The following is a 22028-nucleotide window of genomic DNA, read 5'->3' as shown; positions in this document are numbered from 1 at the left end:
CACACTGGTCCGCTCTATTTTGTGTGGGAGGGGACTGCATGAAAATACTGGGAAGTGGGGATCATTGGTGGTCATCTTGGAAGCTGGCTACCACAGTGAATAAAAAATGAAGCTATCTAAGCATTAGAAGAAAACAGGTAAATTCCTCTATACTCTTTGACTCAAAATCTAGAAGCAATAAGGGAAATGATTGTTCAATTTGACACATTCTTCATATTTATAACTTTATTATGACAAAAGATACCATAAGAAAGTCTAAGATACGATATATTGGAAAAATTCTCTGTGATGCCTGTTACAAAGGATTGAGTAGAAAAAAATTGAGAAAAAAAACCTTGCAATTGTGTAGAAAATGGGCAAGAGATATGAAAACAGTTCACTGTGATTTAAGGTCACATGTGTGACAAGTGCTGGAATCTGTCTCCAAACCTATCAGCATGTCCTCTGAGTGCCCTGCCCAGTCCTATTCTGCCAGGGACACAGTGCCAGCTACCTAGGCCTTACCAGGTGCCCCTTGATCACATGGCATGAGTCATTTTGTTTATGACAACGGTTGCTTCATAGGTAAGGACACTTGACTCCTCGTTCTTATGTTCAGTGGGTCCTCCCTAGCTGTCCTTACAATAAGAAATACCCTTATTTCATTTATCAGAACATGCATAATCCTGAAAAAAAAAAAAAAAACTTTTCGAACACGTCATGGCGCTTCTCACCCATAGCTCCAAGAAGGCTTTGCTTTCAATCTCTAATTCAGTGAATCCAGATTCATTTCTGGTACTTAATTTATTGGGTTTTTCAGTTGAAAAGGAAAGGAAGAGAATGCAGGGCTAGCCATAGGGAGAGATGACTTCAGCTTGGAGAATCAACAGTAGGAGGAGAGTTTGTTCAACCTGCCTAGAAATTAAGCCATGCCACTGCAGTTAAACAAAATTCACCTATAAAGGACCAGTAACATCCAGTGTCCCAGGAATCACCATATAAAAATGATTTCTCAAAATGTTTCTTAGAAGCATTTTAAAAAGGTTCCCAACATTGTTTTCTCAAAAGAAAAAAAACCTGTTTATTCCATTTATGTGCCTTTTTAAAGAAGGCAAAAGTATAGGGAAAGAAATCAGATCAGTGGTTGCAGGATTCTGGGTGAGAGGAAAGGACTGTCTTCCAGGGACATGGGGGAACTTTGGAGTGGTGATGAAAACATTCTATATCTTGATTGCAGTGATGGTTACATGATTGTATACATTTGTCAAAACTCAGAACCGCACACCTAGGAAGGCTGAATATTACTGTATTTAAATTTTACCTTAATAAATTTGACTTAAAAAAGTGTACAGATTCCAGTTTCTAGATCAACCTGAATTTCCCTCTGTAACCTTGACCCTTTTATTACACACTTTCTCTCATTTGATATTTGTACCTAGTTTTAATCTTCAGATTGAATTTTAGCAGACTTAACCTAAGTTACAGAAAGTTTATGTTTCATATGTATTGCTTCTTTTGCCCAGGCACCCAATTTTAGGACTTCTCAACTCTTATTATAATCACAGCAGTGGCAGCCAACATTTATTGAGCCCTGTGCCTGAACAAAATCTTAGCTCAATATCCCTATGAAGTCTACTTGATTATTACTTCCCTTGTAAGGATAAGGAAATTGAGGTCAGGGAGATTAAGGAACTTATTTAATGAGATCAGATCTGAAGTCAGGTATACCGTATTCTATAGTCAGTACTCTTAACCTGGATACTATTCTGTCTTTGAAATGCTTTGAAGCATTTCAAAACATGCTTCTCATTACCTGGGGTTAAGATTCCAAAAGTGTTTTGCTTTGTCTTTGGGGTGAAGGTTCTGAAATTGGTTCTTATAATTGAGACCCTAACTGTTAAACTTTACACTTGAATAACAACAGCATTTTCTAGATGGTAAGAGCATTCAAACTTTTACTGTAAAAACAATATAACAATATGAAATAAGAATATATTGAAAAATATCATTCATAATCCCACCACCACCTTAAACACGTTCACGTCTGTGTATTTCCTCATAGCTCTTTTCTATATGCCTAACATACCTGCAGACAAAAGACATTCACATTTACTTTTGGATAACAGCATATTAAAAGGGCTCTTAAAAATCATTTTGCCAACAGGAGTTCTCATTTGGCTTATTTACCTTTGTCATATAAGCCTTAAGGTTATACAATTCTAAACTGAAACACCAAAGAAGGATGCCCAAGATCTCACAGTACTACAGTGAAAACCCAGAATCCTCTGTGGAATGAGATGAAAAGTAAATCAAAGAGAGGAATGCTTTTCCAGAAATCCACCTTGTCCTGAAGGACACAGGGCTGCAGCATGTGGCCAGTCCCTGCACCTTTGGTCAGTTCCTAACAGCCAAGGAAATAGTACTTGAACATGACTTTGGTCTATGTTGACCACAAAGATGGCTCATGTGGAGACTTACTTTCTTCCCAGATTCCATCTTGCATTAAAAGATGACTATAATTGTATTGTAGAAAAGCACTTGGAGATTTATAATCCTGGAGTATTTCTGAACATCTCTAAATAATTAAATCTGTGAAGGGTAGATATGTTACTAGGACATTTATTTCAATTCAAATGTGCACGAAGAAGGTTCAGAACATTTAAAAAAAACCGTAATAGTTGATAGCTGAATCATTTGACGCTGCCTTTTCCAACTAAGTTATAAATGCTGCATTTTATCTTTGATTTGTTATTTATTAATAACCATTTCGGTTAGAAGCATCATTCAAACAGCAGACGTGAAGCCCTCAATTCCAACTAAGAACTGATGCCACATACACAACAACCCATGCTGTGGTAGTTTCCCAACATCAGACAGCCAATGAAGTTATAGTTCTGAGGGTACCAGGCTGCGTACAGAATAGGATTTTCCCAGCCTCCATGACAAATGACATGATTTCACATCTGTAATTTACCCGAGTCAGTTTAGATTGCTTGGGTAAAACAAATTGTTTAATACACACTAGGCTTTCTTGGACTCAGACTTAAGAGTCTGAATTTAAATTCTTAATCTCTTTTAAATACTAATAAATAAGTAGCATTTGCACAAATTTGCTTTTAACCCCAGCCACTAATTCTGAGATGGACCAAAATCACAGTAAGCTTAGTTCATCCTGGTTTTTAAAATTCATATGGAATTTTACCAACAGATTAATTTTAGACAACAACCTCCGAATTGTCAGATTTGATTTCAGTTTGTACGAAAACCAACAGTAACAGCCCCTCCCCGCCCAATCCAAACAAAATAACCTTTCTTGTTTAATTGCATTCTGTTAAAAGCTCTGGAAGAGAACTTTTGAGTTAATCAGTCAGGAAACCCCCCTCCCCCATTTCACAAATGAGGCAAGTGAAGCACAGGGAGGTCAGTGACTTGTCTGAGGTACTTGGAGAGAATAGCAGAGCCTCTGCCATCACAGCTGGTCCTGGCTTGCTGGAGGACGCTCTCCCCAAAGGAACACAGAGGTTTGAGTCCTCCACTGCTTTTATTTCTCAGGCTGACATACATCGCTCACACTATGGGGCTGGCTCACCCTTAACAACCATTCATTACCGAACAGAGAACTGCACTCTGAAAAGCAACTGTGTAGCTAAAACTGCATCAACCTGCACACTGAAAAGGAAAATGTACCACTATCAGGTTCCTAATGCAAACCAGAACTCCCTTCAACCAAAATTGCTTCTTAGTCATGCAACATTGCACGTCTTCACAGCGCTTACTATAAAACAGGTCAAACAGGAAGTTTCTTCTCTAACCTGACTTACCAAAAATATTTTCCCTTGTGGTATTTAAAAGCATACATTCTTAGAGCACATAAAAAAGAATTTGCCAGGCATTTCTTTCTTCTACAAACATTAAGTTTTTCTTTTTTTTTTCCCCCTAATGACAATAGTTGAAAGTTCCCATGATAAATGCCTTGACCTTCCAAGTTTTCATCTTCTCAGAATCAGATAAAGCTGTGCTATTTTCCCAGAAGAGAAGCCAAGATTTTCTCTTTACAGGTATTTACAAGAGATTTATAATAGCACTTAACTTTTGAGGTAAAGATCTAGCCTTTAGCTTGTAGAAAAGTACATTCTAACGATGACCACATCATATATACCCTATATTAAACATTTGGAACTTTTTAAAATCACTTGTATCATGGTATAAGATCATATCAAATAGTTTTAGAAAATTAATGACTTTGATATCAAACATCTAAATTGAATGAGGTTTCTACCAGAAAACAACCTCTGGAATTATTTATAGAAGTGAGAATAGAGAGATATTGTTAGAGATTACTCTATGGTTACTCAAGCCAAAAGTGATTTTGCTCACATAATATAGCAAAAGTTCTAGTACGCAATGTTACACCTCCACATAATGCCAAATACTACTAATGCCTAAAATTTTCCAAGAGTTGTTTAGGTTAGCAGGTCCATAGGATAAATACGTGTATTGTAATTCAGCCTTGTGTGTATGTGTGTGCAACATTTTATCACTAATTTCCATGAGCAGAGGACTCCCAGAATCAGGTACACATGTGATCTCACATATAAGTAAATAATCCAAGGCTCTGCCAAGTGATTGGAAAGAGTGAAAACAAAGACATTTGTGTGTCCCAACTGCTCCCTATGGATTACACGACTTCTGGTGGGTTGTTTTCCTAATATGTTCTGATGGACAATTGTTTTTTTCACGAACAAAAACACCTTGATAAGAACAGGGAGTCACAGTCTTAGAAACGTAAGGAAAATATTTAGGGCTTGGTTTTTAGGGATATTTTCCAACACTGGGTCACAATATGCCCCAGCCTTCTCTTGACTGAGAGAGATGAGACTTTGGGGAAGGTGACAGCAATTCCATGTTGTGTTGTGTGTAGGATGAGGGAGCCGGGAGTTAGAAACCTTTCTATGTCATTTCTGAAGGTACCTTGGGAAGGCAGGTGCAAAAAGAAGTTTGACATGGCCCAATTTAGAGTCACTCAGACTGGCTGAGGCAGAAGGAGTTCCTTTTATTAGATATTGTTGTAGAACTTTTAATCAGTTTAAGACTTTGTGGGTCTTTTAAAACCATTATCAAAGACAGATTCTGTGCTTTCATTATCCATAGGACTGGAATGTGTGTGCTGAGGTGGAGGAGGAGTGGGCAAATGATGCTGGGGGGGGGGGTGCCCCTTAGGACTGGGTGCCCAGACAGCACTACTGCTCCTAATTGCTTCTGCCCCATGGCCTCCAAACTGCCCTTGTGAAAAACTGCCAGTTCCCTTCTGGTCCCATTTTTCTCTTCTCAGGTAACAGAGGAAAAATAGAAATTCTTTATCACTTTTCAGCAATCAATCTCTAGGTTTCATCCCAAGTTACATTTAGAGTTAAATGCATCTGTTTTCTGAGCTCTTCTTCCCCAACAATGCGCTCTCTGGACCACAGGTAGGAGGTGATGGTGCTATTCAGGCAAATTCCTGCCTGGGACCTAAGGTGTTTTCCACATTTCCTGATTTATTGCCCACAAGAGGCTGAGGTCACTTGACGTCTGTCATCTACGTCTGTGGTTCCAGTAATTTATGCTATGATCTCCTGCCTTAAGATCGATTTTTAAAAATGCAGATGTATGTTTAGTAACCTAAGTACATAAGTGAAGACACTATGTTTGACTCATTGGCACCAGTATGAATTCCTGGCCAAATGTCCTTTATTTAAAAAACCATCTTTTTATGGTAGCTCACAGAGAAAAAAATGTGACAATGAATATATATATGTTCATGTATAACTGAAAAATTGTGCTCTACACTAGAATTTGACACAACATTGTAAAATGATTATAAATTTAAAAATGTTAAAAAAAAAACCCCATCTTTGATAGCACACAATGTGGTCATGTGATTTTTCTTTCAAATGATGATTATTTAAAAAAATGCTTCTTAAATTCAAAGTTAAAATTGCTACATTCCAACCCAGTCTCAGGGCTAATTGGCTCAAAACCTATGTGTCCAGTGATGCCACTTGATCCTCTCAGGGGGCAGTGTCAGGGTCAGGGAGCTGTGCAGATCCCTCCAAAGCCAGCTCTCCTACTGGCCAGCAAGCAAATTCTAAGGGATAGACAGGATTAAGGGCTCCAAAGAGGATTCCCCGGCCCTCCCCCAAAGGAGGATCAAAAACTCTGGTCTAGTTCTGGAACAAAAATAAGCCCCTGTCAAGGAGAAAGCGCCTGTTTAGATAGCTTGTGGCCCTTCCCAAAGCTTGCGCCCCTCCCTAGCTGACTGGGCGGAGCCCTTTTCAATAGGCAAATGTGCGCAGAAGTGTGTACTCGTGTGCTATAAGAAAGCACTTTGCATGAACTTCTATTTGCACACTCTCCTAAGATTAGGCCCCAAAGGATTAAGGTTATAAAAACTGCTTACCTCTTACTGCAATTTGTTTCTTGCCCACGAAACAAAACCAACACACACACACACACACAAACACACACACACTCCCCCCCTGTCAAACACAGCCACCTTTTCACTTATTTTCCCTTCAACCTCTTTTCCAAACTGCCCCAAGCAGAGTATGGGAATCACTCTGCACGGGGTGGGGGCACCAAGCTCAGACTCAGTGTAAACACGCCCCAGCAGCACAGGCGGTAACCTATTAACTCGGAGGAATCTCGGGTCACTGTGGACGGTTTTCTATTAATAGGGGATAAAGCTTCTGCATACATTAGCGGTAATGCCCTGGTGGCCCGCGCAAAATTAACTCCTCCCGGGCCAGCAAGAGGAAGCCATGTTCTAACCAGGCAGATGTGTGCTTGAAATGCGCGTATACACATACACATATACACACAGGGTTTTAGAACCGCTTCCCTTAAACATGCCAGATCCCACTACCATCCCAAGTCCAGGCGGTGGCGGTCGTTCCCAAAGGGGTGCCTCCAGGGAGGGAGCGGTGGCCGCGGGGGACCGTCGAGTGTGGGTCAGCTCAGCTTCGCCACGCACACGGCCAAGGCCACAGCCGCCAGCAACACGGCGCTGAAGATGGTGGCGGCCAGGGCCTTACTCAGATCGCAAGGCCCCATGCGCTGTTGTACGGACACACCGCCCACCGAAGAGACGCCGGCGCTAGCGCTGGACAGGAGCTCGGCACCCGCCGTCTGCCGGGCCTGCACCGTCCAGCGGGGCACGTTGACCTTCATCTCCATGTCCTGGATCATTTCGCCCACCTTAAGGATCTCCCGCTCCAGCTGGTGCAAGTCTTCCACGTCGAAGTCACGTTCCCCCTCGTGCCGCAGGCTCCGGGCGCTCAGGGCGCGCGCCGCTACGCCCGAAGCGCCGCCTTCCACGCCCGTGCGCACAAGTGGCCGCCTGGGCGCGTGCAGCGGGAACTCCGTGCCCAGGGCCAGCGCGCGCCGCATGTCGGCTTCCAGCAGTTCCAGGCAGCCGGAAAAGGCCACCCAGAGGCGCTCGAACTCAGCGCGCTCCTCGGCGCCCAGGCCCCGGTCGCGCAGCGGGGGCGTCAGCCGGGCACGGATGGCCACCGCCAGCTCCTGCGCCTTCTGGCGCGTCTTCTGCAGCTCCTCTCGCAGGTTCTGCGAGTCCGCGGAGCCGCCGATGGTCAGCACCAGGTGGTGGTAGCATGCGGTCGCCTTGTTGAGCGCATCCAGGAGCGCCTTGCACTCCTCCTTTGCCATGTCGCCACTCTCCCGCGCAGCCCGGACGCCTGCACCCCTCTTAGCTTCACGCCCTCAGCGCAGCAGGAAGCAGCCAGCTCCGACGGCGTCCTCGGGTCGGGCGGCTCACGCACTCCTCATAGCCCGAGACGAGCTTGACGCTACCGCTGCGGTCGACAGAGCCGCTCGGGACCCACGACGTGCGCTTCTGCGGACCGGGGGCGGAGAGGCAGCCCCATTAGCTGTCTCCCGTCCCCTCGTCCATCCTCCCCAGGTGCGCTCGTAGTCACAAGCTGAGTCTCTGGGCGGCCCTCCCCTCCACGGTGGCCACCTGCGAATCTCGGGTTGTGGTCCCCATCCTCCTCCGGTGCCGTCGCCAGGGCTAGCCGGCTGCGGAGCCGCGCGCTCCGCCTTAGCCGCTGCCAAAGGCGGCCGGGTAGGGTTTCTTAGGATCCGCCCACCTCCGCCCGTCCTCGCTGGGCGCTTCCATCCCCTGGACCAGGGATAGGCGGGGCCCCGCGCGGGGAGGTCACGTGTGGCTCCATCTCCCCCTCCTCCGCATCCCATTACAGTCTGGAATATTAGCGCTCAGCAGATCCAACCCTCCTCTATTTTACGAACAGGGAAACTGAGGCTCAGATAAAAAAGGGGGCCTAGATCACGCGAAGTCCATGCAAGCGGAGGGGCCAGAACCCAGGGACTCTAACTCTTGGACCCTGCCAGCGACGAGAGTGGTATGCCTCGTAGGACTGGGCACCTCCATCCTCCAAAGCGAGCAGTAAAGGGCGATCCGTGGAGTGGGACAGCTTCCAAATCTCCCCATCCTGGTCCAGCAGGCTTTCCAGCTGCGGAGCTTGGACCCCACCCCTCTTGTCGGATCTGCTCTAGGCCCCGCCCTCTCTCGTTCCGGGCACGCGCAGCCGGTGGCTGTGGGCTGGTCCCGCCTGAGTAGGAAGTGCTGTGCGTCGCCTGAGCCCCACCCCCGACTGGGTGGGCTCAATAATTGCTCTGCGCACTTGTCGCTCTGATTAAGGACGGCCTCTCATTGGGTTGACAAGGGGCCTTGAGGCGCGGCTCCGCCCAACGGCGGAGTAGGGGTAGGAGATGGAGTAGAGCCGCCGCGCTGGGGTGGTGGGCCTTGAGGTCTGAACAAGGGCCCGGGAGGTGTCGCCGCCGCTCCGGAAAGGGCAGGGAGTGAAACTATGTAGCGTTTTAAGTAAGTGTCCTCCTTTCTGTCTCCTCTTGAACCTCCCTTCCCTCGGGACGGCTGCGCCTTGGGGCCCAGAGGCCGGGCGGGGCCGCGGAGCGGGAAGGGGGAGGGGCTCTTTCCTCTCTTCGGCCGGCGCCCCAGGCTGTGCTGGCGCTCCCCGGGCGGCCCCCAAGGCCCCGGCCCATCGCCGGGTGGACTGCCCCACCCTCGCTCTCCGGCTCCTGTCCGCAGCCGGGCTCGCTCTGCCCCTCGTGTGTGTTTGCGGGGCAGGGGGTGGGGTTGGCGAAGAATGCGTCCTCTGATCTCCCACCGCTCCAGGGCAGGTCATCAGGTTCGGGATCCCGGGAGCTCAGTCCTGGGGGCAGTGGGCAGGGTGGCCTCCGTGGTTTAAGGGAGGCCTGGTCGGGCGGCAGGAGGGGAAGTTGTGAGCGGGAGTCCGGAGCCTCGGGCCAGGCTGTCATGGTCCCCGGGGTGATGAAGGCGTGGGGGAGATAGGAGGGAATCCCTGCTTGCCTGCGTCTCGTGGGGCGGGGTCTCCTGCTTCTGCTGGGTAAAGATTACTTCGGAAAACTCTTAAGCACCAGAGTGTTCCAGAGCCTGTGTCTGTTCAGTTCTTTTCGTTGAAAACGGACTATCCTTAGGCGCTCGAGCAAGGTGGTGCCGCTTTGGCCGCCCCTAGAGGTGCTGGAGCGTGGTAACTCGCCGCCTTTGCAGGGCCACGGGAGCAAGTCGGGCGTCTTAACTGAAGATTTAGGACATTAAGGGAATGAGGGTCAGGGAGACTATATAGGGACTACGAGTTTGCCATGGGAGCTGGGATTTTCCAGGTTTGTGGATTTCCGGGAGAGAGGCTCCTATTTTGATAAAGCAATGCTTCTTCCTCCCCAGGCCTAGGTAGAGCAGCGGATATTAGCAGGATATTTATGTTTCCAGGCCATCTTGCTGGGCCTGGCGTTGAGGCGGACTTGGGGGCCAAAGCACTGGGTTCAGGGCTCACAGTCACTCAGCAGTCTGTCCTTTAACTGATTTTTTTGGCGGTGGTTTGTGGCCAGGGCTAGGATGTGCTCTGGCCCTTGGCCATTCTCTGGGGTGGAGGGTCTCAGTCACCTGTGGGCCAAATGGGGCCTCGACAGAGGAAGAGTAGTTTTTATAGGACAAAATGGGAAGAAGGCAGGAGAGTCCATCTCTTTGAGAAGCTTTGGGGACAGCAGAGGGAGATAAGGCTGCAAAGGTGGGCAGGAAGCCAGGAGGGAGAGGCCCTCCATGCCAAGTAAAGAAGTTGAGAGTTCGTCTGGTACAGAGTAGAAGGGAAGTCGTTGAAGAATCCTGCAGAGACCTCGGTGTTGGAAAGACCACTTTGTTGTCTTTTAGGTGGACACGTTTGCGTGACAACAGGAGGCAGGACCTTGGAGGGGGAAGTGCAGGATGGGAACAGAAACAGATACTTCTCACTAGCCCTAGTGGCAGGGAGGCAGTTGGGGCTCTGAAGTTGGGTGGACACCTTGGGTGAGCTCTCCTCACCTTGGCCTGTCACCTGAAATAATCCCACCTGGCAGGATTGCTGGGAGAACCGCAGGAGTGTCTGCACCAGGCGTGGGGTTGAAGTCTTGGTTGTGTCTTCTTATGGTTCTTGGACTGTGTTGCCCCCATGAGGGCAGCTGCTGGGGCTTTGTTCTTCGCATGTCTGTGCTCTGTTAGTGTTTCTGTTGAGGCTCTCCCTCTGTTTACAAATTATCAGGGTTAGGGTGGTATCTAATAACTTCCTCCTTTCCTAGAGGAGTAGGGGAATGTGACCATGTGATGATAGATCCCAGACCTAGAAAGGATTCAGACCGAAAGAATCGGATCTGATTGGTCCTGAGGTTGCTTCCATATCTGGGAGCCACTGAGAGGTGATCCTTGGAGCTCCTGCCCTTCTTCCCAGTATACTACAGGGAGGTGGCTGCTGGTGGCTCCCTGGCAACTCCAAGAGCAGGGTGATGGGGCGGCATTCCGAGGGCTCCTCTAAACTTCCCTGCTCCTTCGGTGGTCACATCCTTCTTTCAGCCCTAAGGTCTTCTCTCCTGTGACCCTCCACATTCCAGCCATCACTGTGCTCAGCCAGCTCTGAGCTCTGAGCACACCCTTTGTTTCTGGCTTTTTGCCAGTGACTGCATGACCGCCTGGGGCCAGCCCCTCACCCTTCCCTGCATATGGACCGTGGATTTCCAGCTCTTGTGAAAAATGAGATGATCCCTCCCTGGGAGCCTGATCTTCCTCTGACGCCTCATTACCATTTTGTTCAAGTGGACCCACAGTTACTGCATGCCTGCAGCGAGCCAGGCTGCAAAGCGCTTTGAAGGAGAGCTTTGAGAGACATATGGACAGGAGCCATATACGTTACAGGCCAGAAGCACATGAGCGACTGTAATACCACACATTACATCATCAGATTGCTTCCATTTGGTATTAAACATAGATGCACAGAAAGTTTTCCATTTTTGTCTTTTACTTCTGAGTCACAAATTAAGCCAGCTGGAGGATTTGGCTTATCAGTTGGAAACTATGCCCGGTCAGGGTCTTTGGTCAGGGTCCCGGAACGGCAGGAGTGAGATTTCAGCAGGGAGGGCATCTCTGGGAGGCGCGGACTTTCCTATGTTAGATTCTGCTGAGCCAGGCTGCACACTGTCACCAGATGGTCCCTGACCACCCGACTCATCCGGGCTGGCAGGACGGTTGAAGACCACAAAACCACGAGTGTGCACACTGTCTCCTAAAATGCCCTGTGCTGGTTTCGGGCCTCGCTTACTCTCCTGTTCAGAGTAACCTCAGATAACTCACGTTCAGAGGTATTTGGTTTCTCTGACTAACTTCACTGGATTGTCTGTAAATCATTCCATCATTTGCACTCAGGCAAGGGTGGAATTTTTTTTTTTTTTTAAGGAGGTTTATATGAGGATTCACACATCTTTCCAGTTTACTTTGCATATTATTTTAAAATATAAAACTCATTCCTACAAGTAAACTTGTCAGGGTGTTGAAGTATTTTTAAACATGTACGCCTATATGAGATTTCAACTCTGGCATTAAGCATTATTAACATATTTTTAACACTGGGACAGAAAGATTGGGAACAGTGCTGGCCAGAGCTCTTTGAATCCCTACTCCTCGACAGAGGATTTAGTTGTTGGCAACCAGGGGATTGATGTCCAGGAGAAAGCAGGTGACTTGGACTGAAAAACAGCCAGCTCTGTCCCCTTCACCAGCCATGCTTGCTGAGAGTCACGTGTGTTTACACAGTTCATGCGTTTGAACTGAATGTTTTGGCGTGGCATTCAGGGCCCTTTGCTTCCCTTGCTGCCTCTCTCTGACCTGCTCTGTTTGGATTCTTGTTATCTCTCGAAACTCACTTTCTCATCTGGTCAAAAAAAGTTTACCGTTGAGTTTTCTGTGCCCATAGGAACCTCCTGACCCTTTGGCTCTGCTGTGGTCCCTCCTAGGGACGCTTTCCATACTCCCCACCCCAGCCCCCTCCTGGCTGCTCCCTTCTCTGTGTGGTCCTTACCTCTCCTAGCACTGTTCTGGTTTGTTTGTTTGTTTTTAACTCTCCTGGAGCACATTCCTTGCTTCCCAGCCAGATCCTTAGTTCCTGCATCAAAGCCTACCCTCGTCCCCTCCATCTTGAGGGCAGGAGTGTTGGTGCTCTGCCAGCGTCTTATCTGAGGAGCAGGAGGAGTGTCCCTTCTCAGCTTTAGTCTGACCTTATCGCATCCTGTTTCTCACGTGGTTCCTATCCAAGGCATCTTATCTTTTGCGCTCTGTCACGGAGAACCAGCTGTGTCAGGAACCAGGAAGAATTTTGTTTTCTTGTGCTTCTGTCCCAGCAGAATTATCCAGTTATTCTGGTCGGGACTGTATAAAAGGATTCCCTGGGCTCCAGTAATAATTGAATTCAACCATTCAAATACCCAAATCGTTGCAGAGCTGGGGCCCAGGAAGGGATTATACGTAGCCATTTTCATGCTAGGCTCTTCTCCCTAAGAGGATTTGCTGGGAGCTCAGGGGCCTTCTTCAACAGCTCAGACTGGAACAGACTGAGGGAATTTGGTGAGGAGCCTGTGGGCTGTCTGTCATGGGGACTTTTCCTTTTGGAGAAATGAAGTGTGGAATCTGTGCATCCATGGCTCATGAAATAACCCTTCATCCAGGCATATTCATTTTATGTGATGAGTATAGTGGTTAAAGGGATGGGTGTTGGAATAAATTCTAACAACTGTCTAGCCTCGAGTTGACCAACTGACCTTCAGTTTCTTCATCTGTGAAACAGGGCTTATGATACCTACAGTTATTATGAGCATTAAAATGGGATGAGGATGTATAGAAGTTATCATAGTGCTGGACCAAGGATGCTCTCAAATGGTGGCTGTTTTTACCTTTATCCATAAGGGATAAAATTCATAATGCATTTATACATACTGTTCTGGTGTTTTCCCAAAGAGCCGTTTTGGAATATTAGATAGTGAGAAGGTAATTCAGTTTTTCACACATATTTTATTCATATGATTGTATCAAGGATAAGTTTATTTGATGTTCTTTAATAGTGGCTAATTTTCTCTTCTTAATGAAGAGAATAGGCTTCAGGCTCAAGTTCAGAACCTTTGGCAGGCAGTAGCATCTAGCTAGGTTTTAAATGTCAACTGGTTTTATAATTTTTAATTTTAAGGTGATCTGTTCTTAATGGGAAGTGGTACTGTTTTTCCATTTAAAGTAGTAATAAGGATTCTTTTAAAAGTAAATTTTAAAAAGGAGTAGATGGAGGGGAGGGTATGGCTTAAGCAGTAGAGTGCACGCTTAGCATGCACAAGGTCCTAGGTTCAATCCCCAGTACCTCCTCTAAAAATAAACAAGTGAACCTAATTACCTCCTCCCCACAAAAACTAGATAAATAAGTAAATCACTTTTCAAAAATTTACCATTTAAAAAAAAAAGGAGTGGATGTTTAAAGGAAAGTGTCAAACATTAACAACAGAGCCATTGTGTTCAGTTGTGCAGGTTGTTTATTGCACGAGTGCCCTTCCCTGGAGAAGGGGCTGTATTGGCAAACTGTGATACATAGCATATGAGTTGCTTACCAAGCCACGTGCCCTGGCACGGGACTGTACCCACTGGGAAGATGGGTGCCTTTTTCTGATTCTCGTAAAGGCACCATGTGAGCTAGCAGTAAGTGGCGGTACGCTGGTGTGCGGTGTGGCAAAAATCGCGACTGCAGCACGTAAACTGGAATCCTACGAGACTGCTGTTTATTTGTATTCTCCGTTGCATAGACTGAGATGGAGGCTCAGAGAGGTGGAATGACATGGCTAGAACTCTGACTCCTTCTCTGTGCCCATTTTTCATATTCATCTCTGGTTCAGTAGAACCACATGATGTACGGTAAGGGGAGCAGACCGGGGGCACTGGAAGCCCTATGCACAACAGGAGCAAATGTATACAGAATATAATGTTTAATAAACATATATGATCTATGATCTTTATGGAGAATTTAATTGGAGGATATAGAAGAAGATGTAGGTGGAAAGACATACCATGTTTATGGATGATAAGAGTCATTATTACAAAGATGCTGACTTTCCAGTCCATAGATTTAGTACAGTTCCAATAAAAATCCCAACAGGAATTTTCATGGAATTGATAAGCTGATTCTAATTCATGTGATATTATAAAGAATTAGGAATAACCAGACAATTTTGGAGAACAAGGGGAGAGACCATTTTTTCTATGAGATGTCAATGCTTATTAGGAACCATAGTCATGTAAAATAGTATGTTCTAGCCCTACTCTGTCCAATATAATAGCTACTAGCCACATGTGGCTATTAAACACTTGAAATGAGGCTGGCATGAATTGAGAAGAAAAATACACATCAGATTTTGAAGACGTTGTAGCATTAAAAAGAATGTAAACTATGTCATTAATTTAAATTATTCACATGATCACATGTTGAAAATTAATATTTTGGCTATATTAACATAAATCAAATGTTTTATTAAAATTGATCTCACCTGTTTCTTAATTCGGCTGCTAGAAAATTTTAAATTACATATGTAATGATGCATAATGTATATTTAATTGCATTTCTTACATAAATCTGTTGGATGGCACTAATCAAGACCATTGAAACCGTCGAGCCCAGAAATAAGCCAAACGTATGTGGGAACTTGGAGTATAACAAAGGTAGCATTATCAGCTCCTGTGAAAGTGATAAAATGTATAAAAAAAGATGTTGGGGCCATTGGCTTATGCTATGAACTGAATATTTGTGTGTGTCCCCCCCCACCTCCACCCAAATTCATATGTTGAAGCCCGAATCCTTAATGTGATGGTATTTGGAAATGGGGCTTCGGAATCTAATTGGGGTTAGATTAGGTCATGGGGGTGGGGCCCTCATGCTGGAATTAATGCCCTTATAAAAAGAGGAAGAGATAGGAGAACTCCTTCTCCACCATGTGGGGCTACAGCGAGAAGGTGGCCCCCTGCAGTCCAGGAAGTGGGCCCTTAACAAGAACCAGATCTGTTGGTACCTTGATTTTGGACTTCCCAGCCTCTGAAACTGTGAGAAATAAATGTTTCTTGTTTAAGCCACCCAATCTATGGTATTTTTTTATACAGCCTGAGCAGACTAAGACAGCTTACCTTTGGAAAAAAAAATCAGATGCCCAATTTATAGCATGTATAAAAATAAAAATGAATTGAATACCTGAAAATGAAGAACAGTAAGATTCTTAGAAATTACAGGAACTATGCTGTGGCCTTGGATTTGGAAATGATGTGGTTTCAGGTAGCCTTCGCTGCATAACAAGCCTGTCCCAAAATTAATGGCTTAAAACTGTTAACAGTTTGTTATTTGCTACTATTCTGTGGGCTGGCAGGATGGTTCTGCTAGTCTCACCTGGGCTCCCTGGTGTGGTTGCATTTAGCTGACAGGCTGACTGTGCTCACTGGACCACCTGGGCCTCTCTTTTCCGCCATGTTCTTTCACCCCATGGGCTTCTCCATTCCCCAAATGAATGAGGGTGAAATCTGCAAGGTGTCTTGAGACTGACACCCAGAAATCATGGAGCATCAATTCTCTCTCTTGGTTGGTTAAGGCAAGTCCCGGGGCCGGCTCAGGTTCAAGGGGTGGGGAAGTAGACTTCACCTTCTCATGGTAGGGGATGGTGAAACCAGTTTATAATGGGGTAAAATGATAGGATTTCCTAAGATCCAAAAAGCACTGACCAGTAAGGCAAAGATTGACAAGTTCAACTGCATTAAAATGAAACACTTCTCTTTCTGAAAACACCCATTTGGAAAGATGAAGAGTCAAGTCACAGACTAGGAGAGGACTTCTACAATATCTTTTAGTATCAGTGTATAAAGAACTACCAATCATAAGAAAAAGGCCAGCAACCCATGAGAAAGGTGGTCAGAAGACATGAAAAGATAATTTACAGAATGTAAGGAAATGATATTCCACTTCATTAGTCAGAGAAGTGAAAGTTAAAAATAGCAAAATACTAGTTCATACTCAGACCAGCAGAAATGAACTCACCTGACAATACTAAAGTGTTGGCTAGAATGTGATACGAGGAAGGGGACTGCTCATGGACTTTGCATGGAGGTAGGAAGCGGTCCAGCATTGTCAGCATCCTGGTGACGTGCAGGTGGATGCGCCCTGCAGTGCCTCTCGTAGCACAGGTGCTCCAGGAACACCTAGGGGTAGAGGCGTGTTCATTTCAGCATTGTTTGTAATACTGAAAATGTGGGAGCAACTTTAAGTGTAGGGTATTAGATAAATAAATTCTGTTATGTTCCCTTAAAATATACCGCACAGCAGAAATTAGTGAAGGAATGAGAGCTGTATGGATCAGCGTGGATAGAACTTGAAAACATTACGTTGATTGAAAAGGGTATGTCCCAGACTACTTATAGTGTGATATGATTTATGTAGATTTTGAAGCTCATAAAATGATGTATTATTTATGGATACATGAGTGTAAAAGGAACAGAAGCACAAGCTAGAAGGATATACAAACAACTTGAGGATAGTGGTTGCCTCTGAAAGGGGTAGAGAGAATGGCATCAGGGAGGGACACCTGGGGGAGCCAGTCTACTCTGATGTGCTTGGTTTCTGAAAAGAAAATCTGAGGCAAGTAGGTTTGCATGATTACTCTACTTTCCTGTATGCTTAAAATATTTCCTTTTTGCGGATTGGGGAGGTATAGCTCAGGGGCAGAGTGCATGCTTAGCATGCATGAGGTCCTGGGTTCAATCCCCAGTACCTCCATTTAAAGAAATTAATAAATAAATAAACCTATTTATTCCCCCCACCAAAAAAAAAGAGCAAAAAAAAAGTTTCCTTAAAAACATACGCATAGCTTTAAAATGTCATAATTTTGGTCATGTAGGATGTTCTAAAAATGGCCATTTTTACTTTTGCCACTTGGAATTCAACTTGATGTTTTGAACATAATTTATACATTTAAAAGTAAAAAAGTCATCCTGGAATTGGTGGGTTATCTTTAGGCTTTCCTGATGGTGTGTTAGGTCTATAGAGTCGAATTATACTACTGTGTCAGGGATGCTTTTTAGAAATTTCCAGATCAAGACTTTTATGCATTAGATCAATCTGAAAGTGGTCATTTATTGCTTTTCCCTCTCCTGTTCCAGGAGACTCGCTTGGCCCCATCTGAAGTCCATATGGCTCTGTATGATGAAGATCTCCTGAAAAATCCTTTCTATCTGGCTCTTCAAAAGTGGCGTCCTGACTTGTGCAACAAGGTGGCCCAGACCCATGGCATTGTAAGTGCATTGACCCTGTGGGCTGTCCTCCTCCACCAGGCGTGGACCAAGCGGTGCTGACAAGGCCAGAAATATGGTAGACTTCAGTTTAGAGGGAGTCAGGTACAGACCTCAGTGCAGCAAGCCCCAGACCACACTCAGTGTATGAACCACCCTGAGCTGCTTCCTCCAGGCAGCCTCCTGGGACTTCACCAGCCCAGAATGTAATCTTTCCTCTGAACTCCCAGCCCCTGTTGTCACTGGCCTCACAGTATTCACTTCTGTTTCTCTTGTTTCCATGTTGACCAGGAGGGCTTCTCGAGGGCAGAAATCGTATTCCTCCTCGAGGCCTCCTATGTCCTTGTTTGCTGAGGTGGGTGTGCACTCCCGTAGAATAAGGGAGTGTGTGATCACACATGTGTCACCTCTAAAGGCATTTTCTAAAGGGAAATAACTGTGAGAACTTTTGTAATAGAGGTCACAACCTCCAAAGCCTCCAGGAACAGGAACCAGTAGGGAAGCCGTGGTCTGTTGGTGGGGGCGTCTGCTGGAGGGAGGGCAGGCCCCGCACTGCAGGTCGTTCCGGTTCCCAGGCTGGTGCACTTGGCGGGAGTCTTATTTACACACCTCAGGGCACGGCGAGCTGGGTGCCCTGTGCCACCCGTCTGCGACGGGGCCTCTTTTCGTGTGTTGTCCTCCTCTCTCTCACACTTGTGTTCCCACCTCTCTTGCCAAGTGATGCAGCCGAGGATTTGAACCAAAGGAGAAGTCAGTTCAGCTCAGGGAGCTGACGTTTACCCAGTCCACCCCTCTGCCGTCAGAAGCCTGATTTCTCCAGGTCCCTTCTGGGTTTTATGACTGGTTTTGTGATTAATATCTTTTTTTCCCAGAATTTTTTTACTTTGGATTTTAGAAGTCATAAAGTTTATTATTTAAAAAAAAATGAGAGAATACAGCTGTTTCCAAAGTAGAAAATTAAAATCTCATGAAGGTCACCGAAGGTGTTCCCTGCCACCCCTTCATTTCACAGTAGTGAGTTAAGTGCTGCTCTCTGCAAGGTACTATGTCTGATGCTGGGGCTTCAGCCAAAAATGTGACTGCGCATCACTGTCTTTACCCTCATGAAGTTGAAATTCTAGCGGGAGAGATGGTCACGTTCTGGGTAAATAACGTACTAATTGTAATTGTGGTGAGTGTCATGGAGAAAAAGTACAGGGTGCCAAGCCATCCTGTTAACTGGGAGGGCCTGTGCTAATTTGGGAAAAAGTTCTTTCCCATCTTGGTTCTCTGATATCTTGTAAAATGGTGTCTAGATCAGAGTGTGTTATCACTGGTAACTGTCACTCACTTTGTAAAAATGCCACGCCGTGGAACGCTGTTCTCTCTCAGGAGGCTCTGGAGGGCCTGTCTGTCTTGCTCCCCACTGTGTTGCCAGCACTGAGCCCGGCTCCTGTCACCCAGTAGGTGCTTTTCCAGCTGCAAGTAGTAGAATCCCACACAAGCTCACTTTAGTAAAAGGGCAATTTTGAAGAAGAACTTCAGCATCTTGGACACATTCCTTTTGGGTTCGCTGAGGAGCAGGAGATGCTTCTTAAACGGCGTCACCCCGCCTTCCCAGGGGTGCCCTAGGCCCCTTACTCCGACTCCCCTGAGATCCACAAGGAGCCAAGTGGGGCCCACATTTGGCAGCGCTGGATTTCTGACCTTCCTTGGCCTTGTTCAGTGGACTTGAGAATCAGTAAGGCCCCCTTCTCAGCACAAGTCAGCTGTGGGAAGGGCCTAGGGATGGCTGCCCCGCTCAGCCTGCCCCCTGTTGGCTGTGAGGTGGGAGCTCCGGCTCATCCCTGTCTAATCTGTCCTAATGCTCCATCCATGTCTTGGTTGCATGAAACAGTAGAATACTCCAGTTGCCCCTAGAGGAGGGCTTGTCCTCTCAGCCACCTCTAAGGGATCCATGTGGCCTTGGCAGGTGAATGCCAAATTGCTTTCCATGGGGCTTGGCCACTGAGCCAGGTTTGGCAGCCCCTGAATCTGCCCTGGGAAGTCAAGAGTCCTTCACTGGACTCTGAAAATGTGGAATCACCACTTTTATGTTTATTTTGTATTTTTTAATTTCTTAATTTTAATGTTTTTATTGAAGTACAGTCGATTTACAATGTTGTGTTAATTTCTAGTATACAGCATATTGGCGTGTGTGTGTGTGTGTGTATACACATATATGTGTATATATATATATATGTGTATATATATATATTCCTTTTCATATTCTTTTTCACTATAGGCCATTACAAGGTACTGACTGTAGTTCCCTGTGCTGTAGGAATCACCACATTGAAACATGTGTATCCCAAGGGTTAACTGCCCCACAGCCTTCTTTCTCCCTGCAAGCTGAGCTCATGGGCCCCCTCATCCTCATGCAGTAGTGTGTGTGGCAGCCGAGGGTGCAGGTTGGCTGTTTTCTCCGCAACCTGCCCCAGCCCCTCCTCGAGTTTGACTTCCTTCCCAAACCTTCCTCTGACAGGGCTGCCCCCGCGTCCAGGCCAGCACCCCCTGCCATCATCCGCTCTCTGGTTGGATGGTGGAAGCCCTTTTCCTCATGTTCCGCAGAGTGCAATCCCAGAGGCCCCTGACACCCACATCCTGCTTCTAATAGTCACCCTGTTCTTAGAACGATCCAGCTAATTATGCGCTGTGGCTTCTGCAGAGCTGGCCAGACAGGCCTGCTGCTCCCCTGGGGCTCTTGTCCCGGGGGCATCGGGGGAAAGTCCTCCAGGTTCCCCAAGTGGACTGGGGGTGGGTTCATTTGCCTGTAGGAAAAAGAAAGATTATAAAAGGAGATTAAGTTCGTTCCTTTTATCGGAGCCCTTTAATTATGGGGTTCCTGGGAACCTAGCAGCAGGCTTCCGCATTCCAAAGAACTGACTTTCAAGTAAATATCTATGCAGCCCAACTAAGGACACTGAGGCCTGTAGCCCAGTTCTCAGGATTTGTTCAGTACAGGGATTCATCTGATAAACATCCAGCATCTCCTACCGTGCCGGGCACTATGCTGGGTTTCCAGGGTTACAAGGATGAGAGACTGCTCTTAAACACGAGTCCCGGGGCCAAGCACAGATCCTAGTGTGGTTGCTGGGGCAGAAGGCAGGTTGAGAGTCTAGCTCCTTCCCTTTGCTGTGTTGAGCAGAGAAACTGATGCCTGGTCAGCGTGGTGGCCACAGTGGGTCCAAACTTCACATTTCAGGTTGAGCCGGCCCCACAGATAAGAGTCTGGCACCCTCTCTGGTGGAGGTGGCAGCCTGCGATAAGCAGCAGTGATTCTGTGGCCTGTATTTTATCAACTGTAATCACAATTAGGCTTAAAAAAATGTAGGAAAAAGATGGGCAGGAAACTATCTTCAGTGTGCAGTGTTTACCCCCCAGGCGGTGGGATTACGTGTGACATTGTAGGTTCACTTTTCTGTACTTTCCAAACCATCCTTTCTTTATCTGGAATCATTCCCAGTCCTGTTGAGGACAGAGTGGGGCACCCGGGGTAGCTGTGGGGAGGGGCCCAGCGGTGTGGGAGTGAGCTGGCCAGTCTGGGGTCTGAGATGGAAGAGGCTTGTGCCACCTCCCTCTGCCCAGGGGTGGGGGCAGCCTCAGCTTCCATCACCATGACAACAGATCAGCTGCTGCCACCTTGGCCAGTGACCCCAGGTGTCCTCTCTGCCAGCAGGTCCCCACAGCAGTTCCAGCGGGAGCATCTTTGGCTGCATCCTGTTCTGCTAAAGTTGTAACTGACACATGTGTTTAAGAGTCACCCTAATTTTTTCTTTTTTGCAGATCTTAGTACCCTGCAAAGGAAGCCTGTCAAGCAGTGTTCAGTCTACCTGTCAGTTTGAGTCCTACATTTTGATCCCCGTGGAGGAACACTTTCAGACCTTAAATGGCAAGGTATTCACTCACTTCTGGTGGGTCAACCAAGGCCACTCACTCAGCATGTGGGAGCAGGGGAGGGGAGAGAATCCCGCTTCTCACCCTTTTCACGTCTCTGTTACATGATAGCTTTGACACCACAGCAGCCCTGCTGCCTGTCAGGGAAGAGGAGCTGGCAGTGGGGAGCAGGGCCCTGGCTGAGGCCCGGAGCAGGCGAGGGCCGGGCACCTCTCCTTCAGCCCCTGGGGCTTCTGCCAGGGAGTCGGGGAGTCATGGGACACCGCTGTCATGGGACAGAGAGACCCTGTCAAGGAGAGTTGCTTATCCCAGCGCCTTTGAAGGCTTGTCAGTTTCTTGACCACAGACCGGACGTCATGGATGATTTTCTCACTGTTGAAGAACTTCTTGATTTGAAATCATCTCAAACCTATGGAAGGTTTCA

At 46.7% G+C, this 22028-nt stretch overlaps 2 protein-coding genes across 4 annotated transcripts in view; one reads left to right on the top strand and one right to left on the bottom strand.

The window, feature by feature from the left end:
* Window positions 1-1916: 1916 nt before the first annotated feature.
* RGS9BP (regulator of G protein signaling 9 binding protein) lies at window positions 1917-8541 on the bottom strand. Its single transcript, XM_031458559.2, has one exon. It carries the CDS (start codon window positions 7681-7683, stop codon window positions 6970-6972), a length of 714 nt encoding a protein of 237 aa, XP_031314419.1. The 5' UTR covers window positions 7684-8541; the 3' UTR covers window positions 1917-6969.
* A 180-nt stretch (window positions 8542-8721) lies between these two features.
* ANKRD27 (ankyrin repeat domain 27) overlaps window positions 8722-22028 on the top strand; it is a 42860-nt gene continuing 29553 nt past the window's right edge. For all 3 annotated transcript variants that reach the window (XM_031458553.2, XM_010989100.3, XM_010989099.3), the window contains exons 1-3: window positions 8722-8878; window positions 17561-17692; window positions 21494-21604. In XM_031458553.2, coding sequence (XP_031314413.1) covers window positions 17591-17692; window positions 21494-21604 — 213 coding nt within the window. In that variant the 5' untranslated portion in view covers window positions 8722-8878; window positions 17561-17590. The remainder of the gene's footprint in view (window positions 8879-17560; window positions 17693-21493; window positions 21605-22028) is intronic.

Source organism: Camelus dromedarius, chromosome 9 (genome assembly GCF_036321535.1).
Source record: "Camelus dromedarius isolate mCamDro1 chromosome 9, mCamDro1.pat, whole genome shotgun sequence".
NCBI classification, from domain to species: Eukaryota; Metazoa; Chordata; class Mammalia; order Artiodactyla; family Camelidae; genus Camelus; species Camelus dromedarius.
Note: the sequence above shows the minus strand (reverse complement) of the source record. Positions and strands in the feature narration are given on the sequence as shown.

What these genes read in the sequence shown, in the direction of transcription:
- RGS9BP (XM_031458559.2), bottom strand. Translation starts at nt 7,683, where the DNA reads ATGGCAAAGGAGGAGTGCAAGGCGCTCCTGGATGCGCTCAACAAGGCG.